The sequence below is a fragment of the Ammodytes marinus genome (genome assembly GCF_949987685.1).
Source record: "Ammodytes marinus genome assembly, chromosome: 9".
Classification (NCBI taxonomy): domain Eukaryota; kingdom Metazoa; phylum Chordata; class Actinopteri; order Uranoscopiformes; family Ammodytidae; genus Ammodytes; species Ammodytes marinus.
Window position 1 is genome coordinate 23,046,956 of NC_137213.1, and position 20,877 is coordinate 23,067,832.

At 40.5% G+C, this 20,877-nt stretch overlaps 1 protein-coding gene across 1 annotated transcript in view; it reads right to left on the bottom strand.

Annotated features, from left to right (window-relative positions):
- Positions 1-20,660, bottom strand: part of LOC307255882 (pinopsin-like) — a gene marked incomplete at both ends in the record, with an annotated part of 51,013 nt that extends 30,353 nt beyond the window's left edge. Inside the window, 2 exons of the mRNA XM_080034694.1 lie at positions 9,192-9,520; positions 20,303-20,660. Coding sequence (XP_079890820.1) covers positions 9,192-9,520; positions 20,303-20,660 — 687 coding nt within the window. The remainder of the gene's footprint in view (positions 1-9,191; positions 9,521-20,302) is intronic.
- Positions 20,661-20,877: the final 217 nt, after the last annotated feature.

Consider the following 20,877-nt stretch of genomic DNA (forward strand, 5'->3'; position numbering starts at 1 on the left):
GAAGCATTTTATCCTGATAAGCCCCACTGATGCGAAGTTTTCTTAAGGCTACACATCTGGAAAGTCCTTATCCCTTATGTTCTTTTCGCATTGTGCATGTGGAAATGCTCTTACTTCCACTATTAAACATAGCCGGGAGTTCTACTGTCGATATTTAAAATTTTGATTTCACCAAATAATTAGCATTAATAATGCGTTGGACAGTTCTTAACATGATTTTAGTAGTTTCATCTTCTCCTGAGTAGTTTTCTTTGTTTTCTGCAGGCCAATAATTTCACCCTCTGAAACAGAGTTTCATCTTTTTTCCAAAACCACAGCATGGAGGGCTCTTGCCTCTTTGCCTTGTAAAATCCAGGTGGCGACTTTTTTTTGGCCGGGCAGTGTAATATGGAGCTGTGTTTGTGTTTTAAGAATATCAAGAACCCTTTGATCCATGACAATTTTACAGTTTAAACCAGATTACACCTCCCTGCCACCAGATTCAATCCATCTCAGGTTTCCTAATGGATTTTGGAGGTCTGCTGCACTTTTGACAATGATTCAATACACCTCAGTGTTTGTATTGGGTTGGAAGGCACAGCTGCATTGGAACATGTGCACATCATTCAAAACTAAGGCTTCCCACCTCATTTTGTTTAGCTTGTTTTGTATGCACCAGTAACTCCCTGCTCTCAGATGTCAACATCTGTCTCATTGTTATACAAAAACAGCCCATTTTGTGTTGCTTTGTGTAGAGGTGATGTGGGTCGGAAATTGGATGGAAGTGAGAACGGCAACCAAGACAACCAAAGTGAAAAAGATGGATAATAATGGGACAGTGAAAGGGAGAAAATATGCGAGGAGGGCACATGGTTAGCTGCGAGATGGAGACAAAATAAGAGGGAGAGAGAGAGAGAGAGCGCTTGGAAAATAATGAAAAAACAAGTGACGATGCGGGGATTGGAGCATCCACTGCAGAAAATTCCTGAATTGCTGTACTATGTGCGTGTGCACACAGATCAAAAAAGTAAGCCGCTGACAAAGATAATCAGAGTGTGATTGTCTGGAGATGTGCAAGAGAATAAGGAACACACATATATTAATGATAACATTCCAAAGGCATTTGCCATAGAGGGGAAACAAGTTGCATATGGATGCTTAGAGGGCAACGGGAACAAAGAGAATATAAAATATAAGTATGATACCAAGGACCCGGCAAGAAAATGAGCAAAGACGAGGCACTTGTAGTAAAATACAAAGAAAACAAGGGCTGCATCCTGGAGCCAGTCTGATGGATAACTAATCTATGTTTCAAGCAAGTAGCCTACTCCGCAGCAAGGAAGAAGTGCCCTCCAGCATCTCACCACTTCCCCACAGAAATGGTTTCAAGCACAAGTGCCAACCATTTCCAGTCCAAGGTTGCCTAGAAGTGGTTTCAAACTTGCATCCCCTCTCTCTACATCTATGTTTCTGTCATTGCACTGGTGGTGGAGACTCTCATTTTTGAGATCCATGCCTTCTTAGGATAATTAAAAATTCCAAGTTTGGAACTTCACTCTATGGTTAAACTTGTCTTAGCTCCTAGACATATGCAGGAGCTTCTTTTCAGCAAGTTGGTAACACATCCAAGATACTTGCCATCACTTGCCTTTGATCTCACTGCCTGTGTGCGGTCCCCTTAACAAGCTGCAACAATAAACTTAGTTGTCAGTTTGTAACATTCCCGTGGCTAAAAACCAATAAAGTTTTATACAAAAGCCCATCAATTAGGGCTGCAGCTAACTTTTATCTTCATTATGTTATAATCTGCTGATTATAATCTCAGTAATTGATTCACCATTTAGACTCTGAAAAGTCAAATACTGTAAGCCGGAATGCCTATTTCCAGAACAGATATCTTATTTTGTTTGACCAACCGTCCAAAAGCCATAGATGTAGTTTGGATACTTAAACTAATCCTCACATTTGAGAAGCTTAAACTAGGGAATGTTCGGCATTTGTGCTGGGAAAATTACCAAAATAAATCATTGTTATTATAAAGGACTGTATGTTTCAGCTCTAAGCAATATACCATTGCCCTCGAAGTGTTTCCAGGTTGATATTTATGTTTTGCACTGTCAGAAGTTCTCAAGGTTCTGGTGTTGGTTGGTGATAGTTTGAACCCTATGGTTGCCTTAATAAGAGAAGGCAAGGATTTGAACGACGCTGCTGCAGCCACAGAGAAATATGTTGTTGGCAGTAAGTATAGTATATAGGCACTACTGAAGAATCACTACTGTGGCAATGCACCAATACACTTGGCCTACTGTGTATGATGGACTGCAACAGAGGTACCACCACTCTCATGAAATATTACCGTTTTACAGTACCTTTGTAGATGTCAGCAAAGTAGGTGGACACCCATTTGTAATTTCTTAATACGACCTTTACCACCTTATTTGCATTAAAATCCCTCCCCGTTGTACTCCCTGCCTATTTCTCTGTAATGTGATTGCAGGTGGTCACAGAGTTACCAAATAGGAAAAGGTAAAAATAAATTCTGCTTGTGGCCAGTTAAATAACCTCATGCCCAGGGCAAGGTCACTACATCTGATTTGGGGCAGCATGAAATTAGGACCCCAGCAGTCCCAGTCTGTCACTTGCCCGTCATTTTCTTCTTTCATCACTTCCTTCTCTCCCTCTTGATATCTTCCTCTCCCTCCCTCCTTCTATCCAGCCCTACCCCTGTACCACAAAGCCTACAGCATGCCGGATAATTATGAACCCCTTCAAAGTGTCACTAGATATCCAAAGGGTCATGAGTTAGCAAATAAATTTAGACTAAGGGTAAAGATGTTGAGAAAAGAAAGGGAACCACTGGATATCCAATCAGTAATACTCTGGTGTTTGTGTGTGTGTGTGTGTGTGTGTGTGTGTGTGTTTTCATGTGTTCTCTTCTTTATTGCTGTGCTCTCCTCTTTGTTGCTGTGGATAATTGAAGGATACAGGACAGTCATGTTGCATCATGAAATCTAATAGCTGTGATGAACTGGGTGGTGTTCAAATTCAACCCAACCCAGTTCATCAAAGCTATTAGATTTCATGATGCAAAATGACTGTCCAGTATGATATATGATTCAACCGTTAAATCATAAATCATCAGAGTGAAGGGTCAACATTGCAAACACTTAGTTTTGCCTACTGTCCCCCTGGCAACACAGTCATGGATTAGTTGTAAAACAAATTCTAAGAATATGCTGCCTAACAAGACAGTTATTATCTTGATTTCATCTGAAATGTGAAGCGAGACACCAAATTATGTGTAATTACTGTAGTCAAAGGTAATTATTCTTCAAAACTTTATCCTTGATTTTTCAGTTCATGCGGTGCCTTTGTGGTGAAAGAACTGGTGTCACATGACGTTTTTTACCTTAACTTTGCCTTTTAGATATATGTGGGAAAAGAAGCATTGTAGGCAGTTCAACAGTGCACTGGATTTTTGGTGTAAAAAACTGCTCAATTTGTGTTACTTAAAATGGTTATGTTGCACCTAAATAAGCCTCTCTGAAAAACACTCTTAAACCTAAAAGGTACTATATGTTTTTCTTACCACATTAACCAAGACGTGGAAATGTGCTTGCACACCTATCAGTAAGATGTGTCTTTGCATGTAATTGTGCAGTACATCAGCTTTGGTGAGGACATTTAAAATGCAAAATGGGTTATTCTTTACATTTATATCCAAGCATAAATATATCATGTGAAACTGGCAAGAATGATTAAAGTGTATTTTGTGATTCTGATGGGTGTCTAATTGGTCATATGGAACCAGAGACTTACAGTATATGTTTGAAAGTCAACACGTTCCAATTTTTATACTAGGAAATGTAATTTCACACCTTTAGTCGGTCATTTAGGATGTATGTGTTGATGTGTTGGTTTAATCTTGTTTCTTGAACAGTATTTGTAAAGAAATTTCTGAGGCCATGGAACTGACACATTACATAGCTGGGAGTGTCAAAGAGCACAGCCGTCCTTGCAGGAGCAAGAAAGCCGAGGCCACAGTTTGCTACATTCAAGGCAATAGACAGTGTTTTGTGCACATAGTAAACTCAAAAAAAGTTTGGATTTGTGTTTTGTCTTTCACATCGCGTTTATTTGTGAGCAGTTTATATTTTGTCCCACACCAGTGGAAAGGTACTGTTTATTTATCTTCAAAAAAAAATCCAATTTGTAATGACCATATGGGTCCCAAGTGAAATGTGCCAAGTTTGCCATTATCTATGCTTAACAGGGTTAAACAACCAATTCTCTTAAGAAATAAACAAGAAATATTGGTCATTTTACACTTGATTGATTGAACAAACAGCGATAAGCAGCCTCAGCAGTGGGTGGTAGAACCATCCTCAGCCTCAACTGCATATCCTCCTTATGCCAGTGACCAGCCTGGTAACATGTTGCTGTGGGATGGCATTCCATACCTCAACTAAGATTCACCTCAGGTCAGCCAACGTGGTTTTGTGGTAACTCGGGTACGTACAGTTCGCCCAAGCTGATCCAACACGTTTTTATGTGGTTGAGTTCTGGGCACTTAGTAGGTCATTCAATTCTCTCCACTATCTTTAACGGAAATGTTCAATGAATAAAGTATTAAATCGCCAGTATATCCTGTTTATTTCTTGTTATTTTTTTATAGACTTGGTTTTTCTGGTGATGACAGAAAATTTGGCACATACCACTTGGAACCCATCCAACGAAAGGTCGCATTTAACGGATATATGACCAACCAAACACAAATTTCCAAACTGTTTTTGACAAGTTAATTTATTTCATCATGATTGTGCTTTAATTGACTGTGTGTGCACAAGACTCAATTCATTTGCTTGTTTTAGATTTGTTCTGCCTAAATCTTTACCTAAAATGTCTTTATTGCACAAAGATATTAAAAGTATTCATTATCTTCACTGTGTTAATAATTATAGGTGTTGTACAAATGGTTGTTTCAGGTGATCACAATTTGCTTAGAGTAAGTCATCGTGTGAATTCTGTTTGACTTATTATAATGGCCTGTTGCATATCCATACAGACTTGATTAACTCAGACACATTTATGTGTATGGCCAATGCAGAACAACCATCATCCATCAAGTAGAGCTCTAAAGCGTGCCTCTGTTTTCAAACTTTCCCTCACTGAAGTGCCTGTTAAAGGACAACTCAAGTCTCTCACAGCTCCTGTCCTCTCTACTGATAAAGACCCTTAATGTCCCATTTCAGAAACTTGGCAATAAAAAGAAAAAAATTATGACAACTCAGACAGGCACTCGGGTAAGCAGAGATGAGCTCTCTTTCTATCCCTTTGTCCATTTCCTTTTCCCATCAGTGAGCACTTGATGGACAGGGTGATGCATTTGACCTTTTCACATCATGGCAAAGTAAAACTAAATCCTGTCTGGATATACAGTACGTAGGTCAACCATTGCATTAAAACTGTAGTGAACCACGTCATACTAAACACACTACCCTCTCTCTCTCTCTCGTTCTCTCTTTCTCTCTCTGTGTCTTGTGAATGGAGATGAGGCAGTGAATACTTGATTCAGGCTTCTTTGAGTGTCACATAATTAGATAGGGGAGTTGATCTATTTCAGGATTTAAGCTGACATGTTGCACTACAACTTTTATCTTTCCCAGCTGTTGTTACCTTTACTGCCTCTACTTCACATTGCATTGTCCGTGGTAGAAAACCAGCAGAGATAATGAATGCACGTGTAGCCCTGCAAAAAAGCTCAAGCCGACACGTAATAGATACAGGGGAGGAAGATAGAGGGAGCGACTGACAAAGACAAAGGGAGGGAGAGAGAACTAAACACCATTACTTTCCCTTGCCTCCTTCTCCATCCATACAAAGTAGCATGTGTATTTATTTATTTTTCGGGATGAGGAAAGACAGCAAGAAGATAAAGTGTGAAAAAGGACAAAAGAAAAAAGAACCAAGTGAAAACAATTGTTGTTAGATTATAAAGGGACGGGAAGAAAACTTTACATATGAACGTGAATGTTTTGCTGTCATATTGATTGCCATCCACCTTTTGCTCTCACAGATGAGTCAAGTGTCAACACACAAGGCTGCTGAGCCCTTCATTACAGCAGGCAGAGCTTATTGTTTACCTGAGGACACATGTTGCTCAGAGAATCAGCGTGAGTAGTTGCCCTGGAAAAATTGCTCTGGGACCTGTTCTTGCAAACTGTGTGTGTGTGTGTCTGTGTGTGTGTGTCTGTATTTGTGTGCATATTGTCTGGGGGGCTGAATACTCTGCATGATCGGTTGTCCTCCTGACCTCACAGCAGACGTCCTTTGCTGAATATTTGATGAACATGATCTGGGCCTGTATTTATTATACATCTCAGAATCCCAATGGCAATGAACCTCGGACTGAAAACACCCCTTGAGAATGATTTATGAAGCTTCCCACACTGACTTTCAGCAAAGACAAGTTTTACTCCCAAAGACAGTGTGACATTGCCATTTTATTGTAAGTATGTGTTACCGCTTTTTGACAGTAATGGTTTGACATAAAAGGGGTGGGGGGCTGGATGGGTTGACATTCTAAATGCATGAAATAGCACCATATTTTAATGGATATTGAGCATTTTATTTAGGTTTATATGTGAAGATTATTTTAGCTATTAATAAATGGCTTAAATCTTGTCCCTTTATTGACATTTACTATAGGCTATTATAATAGGCTGTACGTGAACATTGGCAAGTGGGCTTAACAATACATGTGTGTATATGATTTAGAAAAGTAAATCATTTGATTCAGCTGTGTTGATCAACCTTTTTCCATCGTTTCAATCTTTGTTTTCTAGCACCACGTCTTGCATGGTTGACAGTATTGCAGACGCAGCGATGATGTTCAAAACGGACTCTGGGCACATCATTATAAAAAACATGGAGTTTATCTTCTGTTCTATTGTCCATGTAACTTTCAACTACAATCACCGAGGGGGAACTTCTTTATTTTTCTACAGCTTTACCATTGATACACCATAATATTACATTTCTCAATTATAGCTCCGCCATCTGTAATTTAGCAAATTAATACATAAATTAATCACTATATAAACTAAGCCTAACTAAGCCTCAATGCAACTTGTTTTTCCATAATTTGACACATTATTTGTTTTTCCATAATTTGACATAATAATGTGGTGGTAAATGAATGATTCTGTGCGCTATTTGAAGAGCTGTGCAAGTGATCAGAGTCTGGCGTATCACTGCACAAACTATTGATTATTACAGATTAAGATAATCATTGTTTCATATCCACATTTACCCTGTGGTTGTGAGGACATTGGTTCATTCAGTGAGAGCATCTCGATTAAAGCCAGTCAGACAAATATAAAATGTTTGCGTTTTTACATTTTGGTAAATTTCTATGAGTTCATTGGGATCAATGAATGTCTCGCCTTTCCATGTTCATGTCTCTGCCTGAATGCCTTCTCCTCCTGTCTCCTAATAAGTTTGGACACCTCTGGGGCTCTCCTAAATGTTAGCATTGAAAGGAGAGCTTTCCTGAGATAAACAGCTTGAACTCTTCGCTGTAAAAGTAGGACAAAAAAATACATCTCTCTGAGAACTTTTGAGCAGTGAAGACTGATTTCCTATTGAGCTCATTTAATTTTGAGACCAATATATTTAGAACATTAGCCCAGTCACTCTGTAAGGTAATTTAGATAAATGAGAAACCAAATGGCCTGTGTGGTAAGACCCATCAAAAATCAAAGACCCACAGACTGCCTTTATGGACTTACAGTGTGAGCAAAGATGGTAACTAGGTGTTATATAGCCACAACTTGTGATTCATACGCATAATTAACCCTGCTATAAAACAGCCATTTGAATAGGAGGTTGTGATAAATACATAAAAAGTCATGTATTAAAACGGCAACAAAAAAGTTCATAAAGCAGTTTTTTGTTCACAACTTTGGGGAAAAAGTTGTTTAAACTCAACTTGTATAAGAGGATACACAAAACAATAAAGACAATTAAGTTGATGTGCATCAGCTCTGGAAATTGAAATGAATCAGAGAATCCACTTAATTTACATGAAGAGAGACGTAACATCAGATCTCTGCATTTCGTGATTCGAAAAAGTTGGATGAAGGAAATCCTAATGCATACTTCTCTGTTATGCAAGATATCTTATGTAATATACTGTGTTTTATTACATAGCATTGTTTATTTTGCTTACTTAGACACAACTTTTACCCCATGCTTTATGTTTGAACTTTATTTTTCTATTTTTCAAAGATGGGCTTGATGGTATTTAATGAAATGTTTTCATAAGCCACGAGACACATTCTGCTCTGCACAAACAACCATTAATATGGATGCTGTTTCAACCCTATAGTCACTGATAATGACAACTATTAGCTCTTGTATGGTTTGGACTGCAGTCAATATTGTAGTTTTAACTGATTATTTTATCTAGTGGCTTTGTTAGAACTTCTATTTTGTATTATTATTATTATTTATATCCACTGTTACCCTCAGTAACTGTGCCTGGGAGACTGTCAGATCAAACAGCTGTGCAAATGAGGCACATTAGGGCCTTAAGGGTGAAACGGTAAAGTGTGAGCTGTGAAAGCATAGCAGGGAGCTGAGGGGTCCGGTAGAGGTAGGTCAAGAATATCTTACGGTAGCAATACCTTTGAAAAACACGTCATTGTTAATATCACCATAAATAATGACACAATATATTGTAATGAGCAGCACTGGGACGCCCTGGGCAACTGTGGCTCAGGATGTATACAGGATGGTGTGTGTGTGTGTGTGATTGTGTGTGTGTGTGTGTGTGTGTGTGTGTGGGTGGGTGTGTGTGTGTGTGGGTGTGTGGGTGAATACTAAAGCACCCTGAATAATAGTGCTATATAAATGGCCAGTTACGTTTTGTGATACTATTCTTTATGGCACAAGGGGAGACTATTTGTAATGAGGCAGCAAATTAAAGAATACATGGTAATATATGTGTTCTGTCTGCTTAGCTGGTCAGGAGGCATATAAGATGGTGACAACACACTCTAGATATCAGGGTATATGTTTATGGGAGGTGGAAGTGGGGTTTCTACCTGTGGGGTACAAGTGACCTTTAACACGGTAGCCAATGAAGGTGCTCCTAGGCTCATTTGTGTGAGGTTCAGTGGCAGCCTTCCCTGTGGCCATATTGCCCTTACCTGTCTGATGGCGCACAGCAGCTTCCCATAGCAGAACACGATCACCAGGAACGGCATGATGAGGCAGAAGACAAACAGGCAGATGATGTAAGAAATGTTATTGGCCGTCTTGGTCGTCCAGTCCACAGAGCAGGTGGTCCCGGGACCCTCGGGGCCATAGCGGCTCCAGCCAAAGAGCGGTGGCAGTGTCCACAGGAGGGAGTAGACCCAGGACAGGGTGATACCCAGGGAGATCTTGCAGTAGTTGGAGGAGTCGGCCTCAGTGGGGGTCATAATAGTGCAGTAGCGCTCATACGAGAGGACAGCCAGGGAGATCAGGGACACAATGCCTATAGGGTTGACAAACACACACAGACAAAGGTCACCATTAAATGCAGTGTAGATTCAGGCACACAGCATGCATTTACATTTCATGGTATCCGTTAACAGAAAGGGATACGATACACAACAAAATGTACTGCTGTAGACAGCCTTTGCAAGTGTGTCCTTCCTTTTTATACTTGCTTCACATTTAATGAGGCCATCGAATAGAGCAAGAATTGCTCTGCCTGGCCAAATATGTGTCTTATTTTTGTTGGGGGAACAGGCACTGTCACTGTGATATAAAGCTTCATAACTCTTTTTTTTAGAGTATATACAAGGAACATAGTGTGTCAGTTGATTATAGAGGCTCCTTTTGATAATGATGAGGTGGTATTTATATGTGAATTTAAAAGTAGATAGAACTTTGATTAGGTACCTTTCAGGAAACACTGGCTGTTAAGGTCTGCCTGCCAAAAAATCGTTTCCAGGGCCCTTGCTTATGCATCAGTAATAACTATACAAAATTAGTGATGTTTTTGCTGATGGTTTCTTTTTCCGGGTCATTAATCATCACCAGAGGGAAAAATTAGAATTTTTAACATTTAAAAGTTTGCTCTTTGTAGGTGGTTTAAATCAAATGTGTGGCTCAAATGAGCTCAATGGTTTACAGCTTCAAAGAGAGTAATAATTGCTGCAGTTAGAAGTACAGCACAATAAAACCATAGCATTTCTGGTTGTGGAATCATCTAATATTTCAGTTCACATGCCGGGGCTTGCAACAGATACAGATGCTGTACATCATAAAATGTGTAACTACCTGTAGTGTCTCTGCTTGACAGAATCAATGCAGTGAAACACAACACAGACAATTTCAAGAAGCTTTTAATCTTTGTGTGGGTTCACTGATCGGTTACTCTCTCTCTCTCTCTCTCCCTCTCTCTCTTTCTCAATACCTCTACATCTTTCCTTCCTTCTGCGTGTCGGTCAGAACAGCAGGAGGAACCCAAAGCTTGGTGTTTCATGCCATTTTTTTCCCGCTTGTTATTTGAAGCAAAGCCATTATGATCCACAAGGACATATTTCATGCCCATTGATTTTCAATGGCAGGTAAGCAGACCTGAACTGAACACTCCCTTAAGAAGGCTGCCCAGGCCTTTCAATGATGTGCTAAAGCCATGGCCACTCAGAACGATGAAAGAATAATGGTAAGATGTGAGGAGTGGAAGGAGAGAGGGGAAGAAAAGTTGGATCCAGAGGAACACAATGGAAACACAATTTATCTTTGTGACGGAAGATGATGGTTCTGTAGGTTGTTTTCGTGTTTGTGTGCACTTGAATTGTGCAAACACATTTATACATTCTCTCTGTTCTCACAACTTGTGGGCCATATTTAAGCAAAATTATTTGTGATTATGCCAGGTGTCATTAGAAGGTATGGCGCCATATAGCAACACTTACCTATACCAGATAGTACCATTTATTGTAATATCCTTTACAGCTGACGGTCAAGGCAGGAGGAATTTATTAATCTAATTTAATTAATTAAAACTTTTTAATTCCCATTTTATTCTGTGGCCACAGAAGACACTTCTATTTCTGATTGGCTGGGAGGTAGCCGTCAATATCACCTAACAGGACTCCTCCAGCATAGTTCTGGGCAAAACTAAAAAAAGACAAACTTTTTAAAAAGAGAATTGTGACTGTTATCGCTCAGGAGAAAAAGTGGAAAAAAGATGCCATTTAACTTGTACTAATGGGTAAATATTTAACAGGCCACTCTTGACCCTGAAAACAGCAGTTGCAGTTTAAGGTTAGATAAAACGAGTAAGGCTATAAGCTCCTTGACAATTGAGCAAACATCTTCTTGACTTGCTGCTGATAGGTGTCAGTTGAGAGAGTGAATATAGGCTATGTGTTCTTTTTGGAAGGTAATGAGGAATGTCGTTGTTTGGATAGGTTGTTAGAGAATGGATGACACTTTAGTCACAGTGTCTCTGTGTGCCTGTGATAAGTTGCCATGTATGTAGGGATGCATCAGTCCAGTGTTTACTCACCCGATACAAATTCAGATATCAGATTTCATGTGAGGGAACATGAAGCTAGGGCTTGGGCCAACACAATGGTACGACCATGAAAATACAGTAGTTTTACTAATAAAATAATTGCAGGAAAGGCAGCGGAAAAGCATACTACGACATTAACAACTTGACTTATCTGTGCCCATTGTTTCAATCTAATCTAAAGCCCATTAACCAGCTGTAAGAGAGGAACCAAATCAAATCATACTTTCTCAAGAATTGCAAAAGCTAATTAGCAGCATGACTCACATAAGAGAGGCATCACAATTGAATACTGGCAGTAATCATTTGGCTTAAACGATTGACAGCAACCCAAGCCTCTCCAAAAGTGCTGTAGTTGATTCTGATAAATCGTTTTAAAAATAGATACTTGATTATCTCAGCTGGCCCCATCACGTATCCACCAGAAGCTCTCTATCTCTCGTTGAGTAAAATCTAAGTGATTGACAAGGGAAACTTTATTCGAGGGACTGTAATGTAATGTGGGAAGACTGAATTCCAACTTCACCCACCATACATCTTCCATCTACTCCTCACGCAAGATCAGAGGCAACAGCTTGATCTTACATTCCAAAATGAAACATCTTATGGTGTGATAATGTCTGAAATTAAACAAAGTAGAATTGATTTGTTTTACTGCTCTCTCTGTGGTGCTCCCTCATTGCATCTAGCTTATTTGTTTGTTATAAAGCAGATACCGTATATCCAGGAAAAGACTGTTTGAAATGAAAAACACACGATCGAAAAAGTCGTGTTTGGTCTATAAATCCCATCCCAATATCATTCCCATCAGTAATCGCAGGTGCACAGAACTACTCAGTCCCACAAATCTCTCTGTATAAACTGTACACCCAACTGACACTGGCGCAGGAGCTCTGGAAAAATCCCAAGAAGCGCCCAGGAAATGGATATAAAACCCATATGCGTTCACTGAAGGCTTACCTCATGTAAATGTGCTGCCAGTGTTGTTGTAATTACTCAGAATGACTCATGGGAGCAACAGAAGTTACGTACTACAGCTTTAAGGATTACTGCACTGGCGAGTCATTCTCTGTGTACAAAGATTATTATACAACTCGAATGTCTGACTCGAAACAGATACCCATCACCCACAAAGCATATTACACAGGCTCATTAGCTGGCTCCTCACTCTGACCTTTATGGCGACGTGGCATTGTTATGATTTTCTTTCTCCCTGCTGAGACTTCTTGTTTCCATCAAAACAAATTACTCAGGTCAGGTGTTGCCTGCGCCAGCCTGATGCACATGTTTATTCATTGCCTCTCCTCTGGACACATTCATCCATTCCTGTGTGTATGTGTGCAGGAGGCCAATCTGACTTCAGTATGTATCGAGTGGACCCAGCAGTGCAAGGTTAATCCAGTGACTGTGTGCAGAGTCAAGTCGAGGCAGAGAGAGGCAGCCAACAGTATGCAGGAACACGCAGACCCGGGCTCAAATATAGACAGAAAAAAGATCCTCTCTTGTTCCCCCACAGCATAATGGGAGACAATAAAACTTCACCAAGAGATAGAGAGAGAGAGAGAAAAATGCATAAAGCTGGTCAAGGGGTGAAGCTGCTAAATGGGTGCCAGTAGGCTGATCGCAAAGCAAAAAGCACAGGGTTTGAGTGTGTATTAGCACACACACACTTCCACATCTCCATGAATTGGCTTTAGTTTGTGCTCTTGGCATATAGTCAAAGCGGTAGATCTTCAGTTGTCAGTAATTCAAAATTTAAAAAAGTTGTAGGCCAACCGCAGGAGAATTGCGAGATTTAAAAAAAAAAATCAGTTTGAAGAAGGAGTAGGAATAACACCCAGCTAACAATGCCTTTGGTCGTCGCAAGTGATGCCCTCTAATTTGAAGAAACATCGATCATTCGGAGAAAGCTTCGAAGTGATTTGGTGTCAGACAGACACAGTCACTTTGTAAATGCAGAACCCAGTATTATTCATCTGAACAATCCATTTTCCGTCTCCATTGTTCGTCTCTCTGACCAACCACACTATTTCTTTCACTTTGTTTCCATGATCCCATTGAGGAGTTACTCATCCATAACCAATTGACGCTCTAATGATGTCTGCAAGCCATCTCTCTCTGTAAGACTCTCACACTTGCACGCACACACACAGACACACACTTCCTGCCCTGTTTTAGTTTTTAGAAGCCAAACTCCTGTCAGACGGATTTAAATAAATTGGCTGCTTGTGGATGTCAGTGTTACACAACTCCAGTAGGGGTTTTATCTCAGCATAACACTTGGGTTAGCGAGACAGGGGATACAACCAGAGTACATGCATATTCTGTGAAACCGGTAACACTTTACAATAAGGTACACAAAATTGTAGTACCTACTACATAGGTTTTTTTTTGTTGTGCTACCTAACACATAGGTTTTTTTTTGTGCTACCTAACACATAAGTTTTTTTTTGGTGTGTTACTTACTACATACGTTTTTTTGTGCTACCTAACACATAGGGTTTTTTTTTGTGCTACCTAACACATAGGTTTTTTTTGTGCTACCTAACACATAGGGTTTTTTTGTTGTGTTACCTACTACATAGGTTTTTTTGTGTGCTACCTAACATAAGATTCACCATCCTGACTTATCTTAGGCTGCAGTTTAGGGAATGAACCTATGTGTTTGGTAGCACAAAAAAAACCCTATGTAGTAGGTAACACACCAAAATTGTAATATGTAATGTAATAGGTAATACATATCTATGTAGTAGGTACTACAATTTTGTGTACCTTATTGTAAAGTGTTACCTCAACTTATCCTAGAGAAAATTTAAATAGAGCTCGACAATCTGTTTCAATTGAAAAGTTTGGCATGCAAAAGGCTCTTAGGCAAAGGCAAATTCAATTAAGCTCGGTAAACTGTAAGGTGTGATAATTTAAACAGTCAATCAGGGAAAGCGACAGGGTGGCTTGATGACAAAAGCCAGGGAGGGAGAAGCCTGCTGGACTCGCATGCTACGTTACTCTGACTCAATTGTCTAAGGGTGTATTCACACTGGGAAAGTCCGCTAGTTCACTTGCTTTGGTCCAGACCAAATATAGTTTAGATTTTTTTTTTTTTGGTGTGGTCCACTTTCATATTGCCCCTTTTGCAAGTGAACCAGCATAAAGAAGTAAAACCACACGTGATCTGAGGTCATTCATTATTGGACAGACATTCTGGGGTGGAGAGAAGCAGGAACCACGAAGTGTAAACTGCAAAATATATAACTGATACGATATGGGGTTAAAAATAATAAATAAATAAATAAATAAATAAATAGGCCTACATCTAGCCTATAAATAAAATAAAAAACATAAAATTATTGTTGTTTCATATGGTTATAATATGTAGGCCTGCGTCAATGTGTGGCTTGTAGCCTACGATGTGAAACATAATATTTACTATATTTTTGCTGCTGGACGCGCGCGGCTCACGAGGAATAGGCTCAAGCTGACACACAGCTGATTTAGCCGTGTGTCAGCTGGGTGTGAGTTCGGCGGAGTAGAGTCCAGCTGCAGCCCCAGAGACAAACACCCTGGTGTGACAACAACACCCAGGCGTGATGGAAGTACTGTGGTGTGACGGACGTGATTTTTGACTATTTAGCTTCCATAACATGTCTGCTACGTCACTAATTTGCCCTAACCCTAACCACCCAGCTGTGATGCCTGAACCTAATCCTCAAAACAATATAAATAACACAAACTTAGTAGCCTATCGGTCAGCGGTCTTTTTATTGTTTGACGTGACATAGGCTACTCAAGATGGCCGCGCTGTTCCGTCAGTCGAGTAGGTCCATGCAGTTGAGCCGTGGCTAATCTAATGTTCTATCTATATATATTCTAACCTCTCCCTGTCCCCTTGCCCTAACCCTAACCACCTAGCTGTGATGCCTGAACATAATGGCCAAAACAATATAAATAACACAAACTTAGTATCGGTCTGCGGTCTTGTTATTGTTTGACGTTGTTTACTGTTTAACGTTGTTTACAATTTAGAAGTTTATTGTGGCAAAAATAAAATCTACAGGTAACGTCCGTCACACCACAGTACTTCCGTCATGCCTGGGTGTTGTTGTCACACCAGGGTGTTTTTCTCCGGGGCTGGATACTAATGGAGATAGTATTGACGGTCCCGTACATGGGAAGCAAAATAAAAACACGCACTTCGTACAAACCGCAGCGTGAACCTGTTGTCACTGTGCGGGAGACGCGCCCCTCTCCTTCATCTGATCGCTGAACACATCAGCATGTTTACGCGTCCTGTCTATCAAATGTAATATATTTGCTCTGGGCTCCCGGTCAAACCACAACTAATCTTCCTAACAATGACGACAACAACACTTTCCCATAATGTGAAGCTGACGGTGATTTATTAAAAAAGAAAAGGCACACACGAGACCACCTCTTCAGCTGGGTCTCGGCGCGCTTGTTTGGTCCGCCCCCGAGTGCGGTTGCTGTATTCACACATGTCTGAAAGATGCGCACCGAAAGCGGAAGTGCATCGGAGTTCGTTTCAACCGAACTAAACACGGCATGTGTGAATACACCCTAATACACATATAAATATTTAGTTTTTTCCACTGTTGCACGTATGAATGATATAATCAGCCTACCCAGCAGACCCAGGGGCCCAAAGGGTCGACTCAACCGGACAGTAATGTCACTAGATGAGACGTGAAACAACTACAAAGATAGGAAACTAGCACAGACATGCAACAACCAAATAAACTAGAAACAACCACAAAATGACATTAAACAACAACAAAAATATAACATGAAACCACCATACAAAAAGGTTTTTCAATTGTTAAACCTATACTCATGCTAAGGAGAAATGCCTAAATACAGGTCCTTCTCATATAATTAGCATATTGTGATAAAGTTGATTATTTTCCATAATGTAATGATAATAATTGAACTTTCATATATTTTAGATTCATTGCACACCAACTGAAATATTTCAGGTCTTTTGTTGTTTTAATACTGATGATTTTGGCATACAGCTCATGAAAACCCCAAATTCCTATCTCAAAAAATTAGCATATCATGAAAAGGTACTCTAAACGAGCTCTTAACCTAATCCTCTGAATCAACTAATTAACTCTAAACACCTGCAAAAGATTCCCGAGGCTTTTAAAAACTCCCAGCCTGGTTCATTACTCAAAACCGCAATCATGGGTAAGACTGCCGACCTGACTGCTGTCCAGAAGGCCATCATTGACACCCTCAAGCAAGAGGGTAAGACACAGAAATACATTTCTGAGCGAATAGGCTGTTCCCAGAGTGCTGTATCAAGGCAGCTCAGTGGGAAGTCTGTGGGAAGGAAAAAGTGTGGCAGAAAACGCTGCACAACCAGAAGAGGTGACCGGACCCTGAGGAGGATTGTGGAGGAGGGCCGATTCCAGACCTTGGGGGACCTGCGTAAGCAGTGGACTGAGTCTGGAGTAGAAACATCCAGAGCCACCGTGCACAGGCGTGTGCAGGAAATGGGCCACAGGTGCCAAAGTACTTTTTTCGGATGAAAGCAAATTGTGCATGTCATTCGGAAATCAAGGTGCCAGAGTCTGGAGGAAGACTGGGGAGAAGGAAATGCCAAAATGCCTGAAGTCCAGTGTCAAGTACCCACAATCAGTGATGGTCTGGGGTGCCATGTCAGCTGCTGGTGTTGGTCCACTGTGTTTTATCAAAGGCAGGGTCAATGCAGCTAGCTATCAGGAGATTTTGGAGCACTTCATGCTTCCATCTGCTGAAAAGCTTTATGGAGATGAAGATTTAATTTTTCAACAAGACCTGGCACCTGCTCACAGTGCCAAAACCACTGGTAAATGGTTTACTGACCATGGTATTACTGTGCTCAATTGGCCTGCCAACTCTCCTGACCTGAACCCCATAGAGAATCTGTGGGATATTGTGAAGAGGAAGTTGAGAGACACCAGACCCAACACTGTGGATGAGCTTAAGGCCGCTATCGAAGCATCCTGGGCCTCCATAACACCTCAGCAGTGCCACAGGCTGATTGCCTCCATGCCACGCCGCATTGAAGCAGTCATTTCTGCGAAAGGATTCCCGACCAAGTATTGAGTGCATAACTGAACATACTTATTTGAAGGTTGACTTTTTTGTATTAAAAACACTTTTCTTTTATTGGTCGGATGAAATATGCAAATTTTTTGAGATAGGGATTTTTGGTTTTTCTTTACTTTTTTGCCAAAATCATCAATATTAAAACAATAAAAGGCTTGAACTACTTCAGTTGTGTGTAATGAATCTAAAATATATGAAAGTCTAATGTTTATCAGTACATTACAGAAAATATTGAACTTTATCACAATATGCTAATTATATGAGAAGGACCTGTATGTAGTTACGGCAGGTATAGGCTAACAGAATCTCTGACAATTAGTTTGTTTGTGGTTGAATTGTGGGTGGCAACCGATAGATGCTTTACTTAAATAAAAACGCAGATTACAGGCACCGGAGTGAGTATGTTCTGTGCAAGCTTCATGAGCCCTTTATACAGGCTTCATCTATGAAGTCTGTATAATGCTATGGATGTTTCATATGTACGCCTAGCACTCAATGTGCAGTCAATGTGCAAATGTAAAGGAAGGTGGGGGTCTCTCTTTAGGAAACACTAAATATTTCATCAAACGGTTTTGGTTTTCTTTTATCCTGTGAAGTGCCTCTCACAAAGTAGATTAATGAAGTTGGTTGGACGTTTCTGAAAGAAGATGACCATGAATATAAATGGATGCATGTATCTTATTTATGTGGACTATATTGATGGAAAAAGTGTCAAAATAAAGAAAACATGATATATTATTAAAACATGGCTGAAAGAGTGACAGTTGTCAGTTTTAGTTTGACAGAGAGAACCTCTTTTTCATGCAGTCAATTCAATGTGATGTGCACAGGGATGGATAACTCTGGCATCTGATCTTAACTCCATTCAGTCAAAAAGCATAAAGCAGCATGAACAGAAAGAACTCTGATGGTTATGAATCAGGCTGCAAACACTGCAGTGTTTTGAAGTCTATATTGACCTCCAACTTAATTTCTTCTCCTGTCTCCTGTGTGTGTTTCTTCCACAAAACTGCCAAATATGCATTGAAATATGCCCTTGTATAAATATATAGCTGTGTGTAATTGCTAGAACAGCGTGTCAGTGTCAAACAGCTGAGCAATTGCTGCTTTCAAAAGTCAATGTCTCAGGCTGCCTGGTCTTCGAGTGATGTCTGAATGGCTTAGAAAGCTTTAAAAGGAATTAGTTGGACAGATAGCATGGAAGCCTGTTAATGAAAGGCCTTTTAAATCAGATGTCAGGCCACTGACTTCTGGTGAAAGAAGAGCATTGTGATGCATTCATTCTGCAAATGAGTCTTTCTCTAGAATTACGTTTCAGACAAATGTCATCCTGATGATTCAAAAACACATAGTTGACGACATTTTAATCAGGAGGCATGGATATTGGTCATTTATGCTCAGTGCAGAACTCATCATTAACTTTCAGTTCCCCTGGCCCATCCAAATAGTGAACACTAAGCTTTTTCCTTTCTTGTACTCTTTTGGATCAGTATCCATGCCTGGCCTGGTTCCACCTGAGTAAATGCGTGCCTCATTTGCATCAATATCAGGACCCCTGAGCAAAAAGGTAGACCAGTGTCCCCTTTCACATAACACATTTCCCCCGGGGGACTTTATTCTGGTAACAATGCTGGTGATGCATTTTCCGTAGCCCGCTCATGGAGAGAAACAGGGTCGCCTCACACCTCACAGTCCGTGCACCGCAGAGATAAATGAACAGTTATGAGCCTTCCCTTGCCTCAGGCGCAGCGGTTCATCTATATGTTAACAAGCATTTAGCGGCCATTTAGTAGCAGCCGGTGTTGTTTGCATGCTTTATAGCACCTAAATCACCCGCGTGTGAGAGGTCTTCAGAAAATGGCATTTTAACAAGTGACTAAGCATCTGTGAGGGAGCGTCAGACACCAAATGATCTCCCCTAAAAGACATCACGAAGAGCTACACAGGACTTTTTTTTCTACAACTCGTCAAAATTGGATAAAACCTGCGCATCTGCCTGTGCAGTTTTCTTGAATGACCGTGATAGTGGATGTGCACACTGTAAGTTTATGATCTTCTACATGGCCCCCACTAGCTGTCCTAAATAATATTGGGTATACATGGTATTCCGCGACAAATATATAGATTATAATTTATAAGACATTCTGCACCTTTACCAAGACCCTACGACCTATGACGGACAGCAAGGCGACCACATCCAGCATTAGGACAAAGAAAGACAAAAAAAAGGTATATGCTTTATTGTTCAAATATAATTATAGGTCTGATGTCGATTTTATGCATAATTAATGATCATTTTCTAGTTATTTAATTCATCTGGGCTATAGCCTATACGGCATTTCTCTGAAAGTTTGTCATGATCATTAAGACGCACCGTAACCAAATTCATTCATTTTCTTTTCCAAAATCCTCAATTTCGACCGCAGAAAGGATGCACAACATAATTCAATCTAACTGGGAAAGACCCACAAAGACAGTAAAACCGCCGTCACTCACAAACACGCCAGAAATGAAAATATTGCATAAACATAGGACTACTAAGCAGTCTACGGACTTACCCATGTAACATTATCCACACAAACAAAACGTAGCCTATACCTTTCAACGTTACCTCTTAGATTCTGCATTCCTACTCACCAAAGAGGGAGTTGGCGAAGCCGTACCACACGCATCCCCCTTCTCCTATGAGCCACCGTCCCTGTGTGCTGGCCGCGAAGCTGAACGGAGTCCCCAGTACGCACACAAGCAGGTCGCTGATGGAAATGTTCACCAGGAGCAGGTTGATGGGCGAGCGCAGCATCTTGTAGCGGCAGAAGAGCACGAGCACCAGCAGGTTGTTAATTAGTCCGAAAGTGCCGATGAAGCCCAGGCACACCGCCACGAGCACGTTACCTGTCGGGGAGAGGGTGGTCCGGTATGAGCCATCCCCGGCGCCGGCACACACAGCGCTGTTGACCCCCGCGCAGCCGCTCAAGCTCACGTTGGACACGATCATCGCAGTCCGGTGTCACTGAGCGGCAGCTAATATCTTGTTGTTGGCATTTATTTGAATGTGTGTGCGTGGTAAAATGTCACAAAAGAAAAGATACAGCTCGTAGCCAGCAACATTGTGTTGATTAAAAGTCTATAAAGTGGCAGACATAAATGTGGTATAGGCTAGTGGAATAGAAAAAAATAAAAAAAGTGTGTTTGTTTGTGGAAGTCAAAACTTT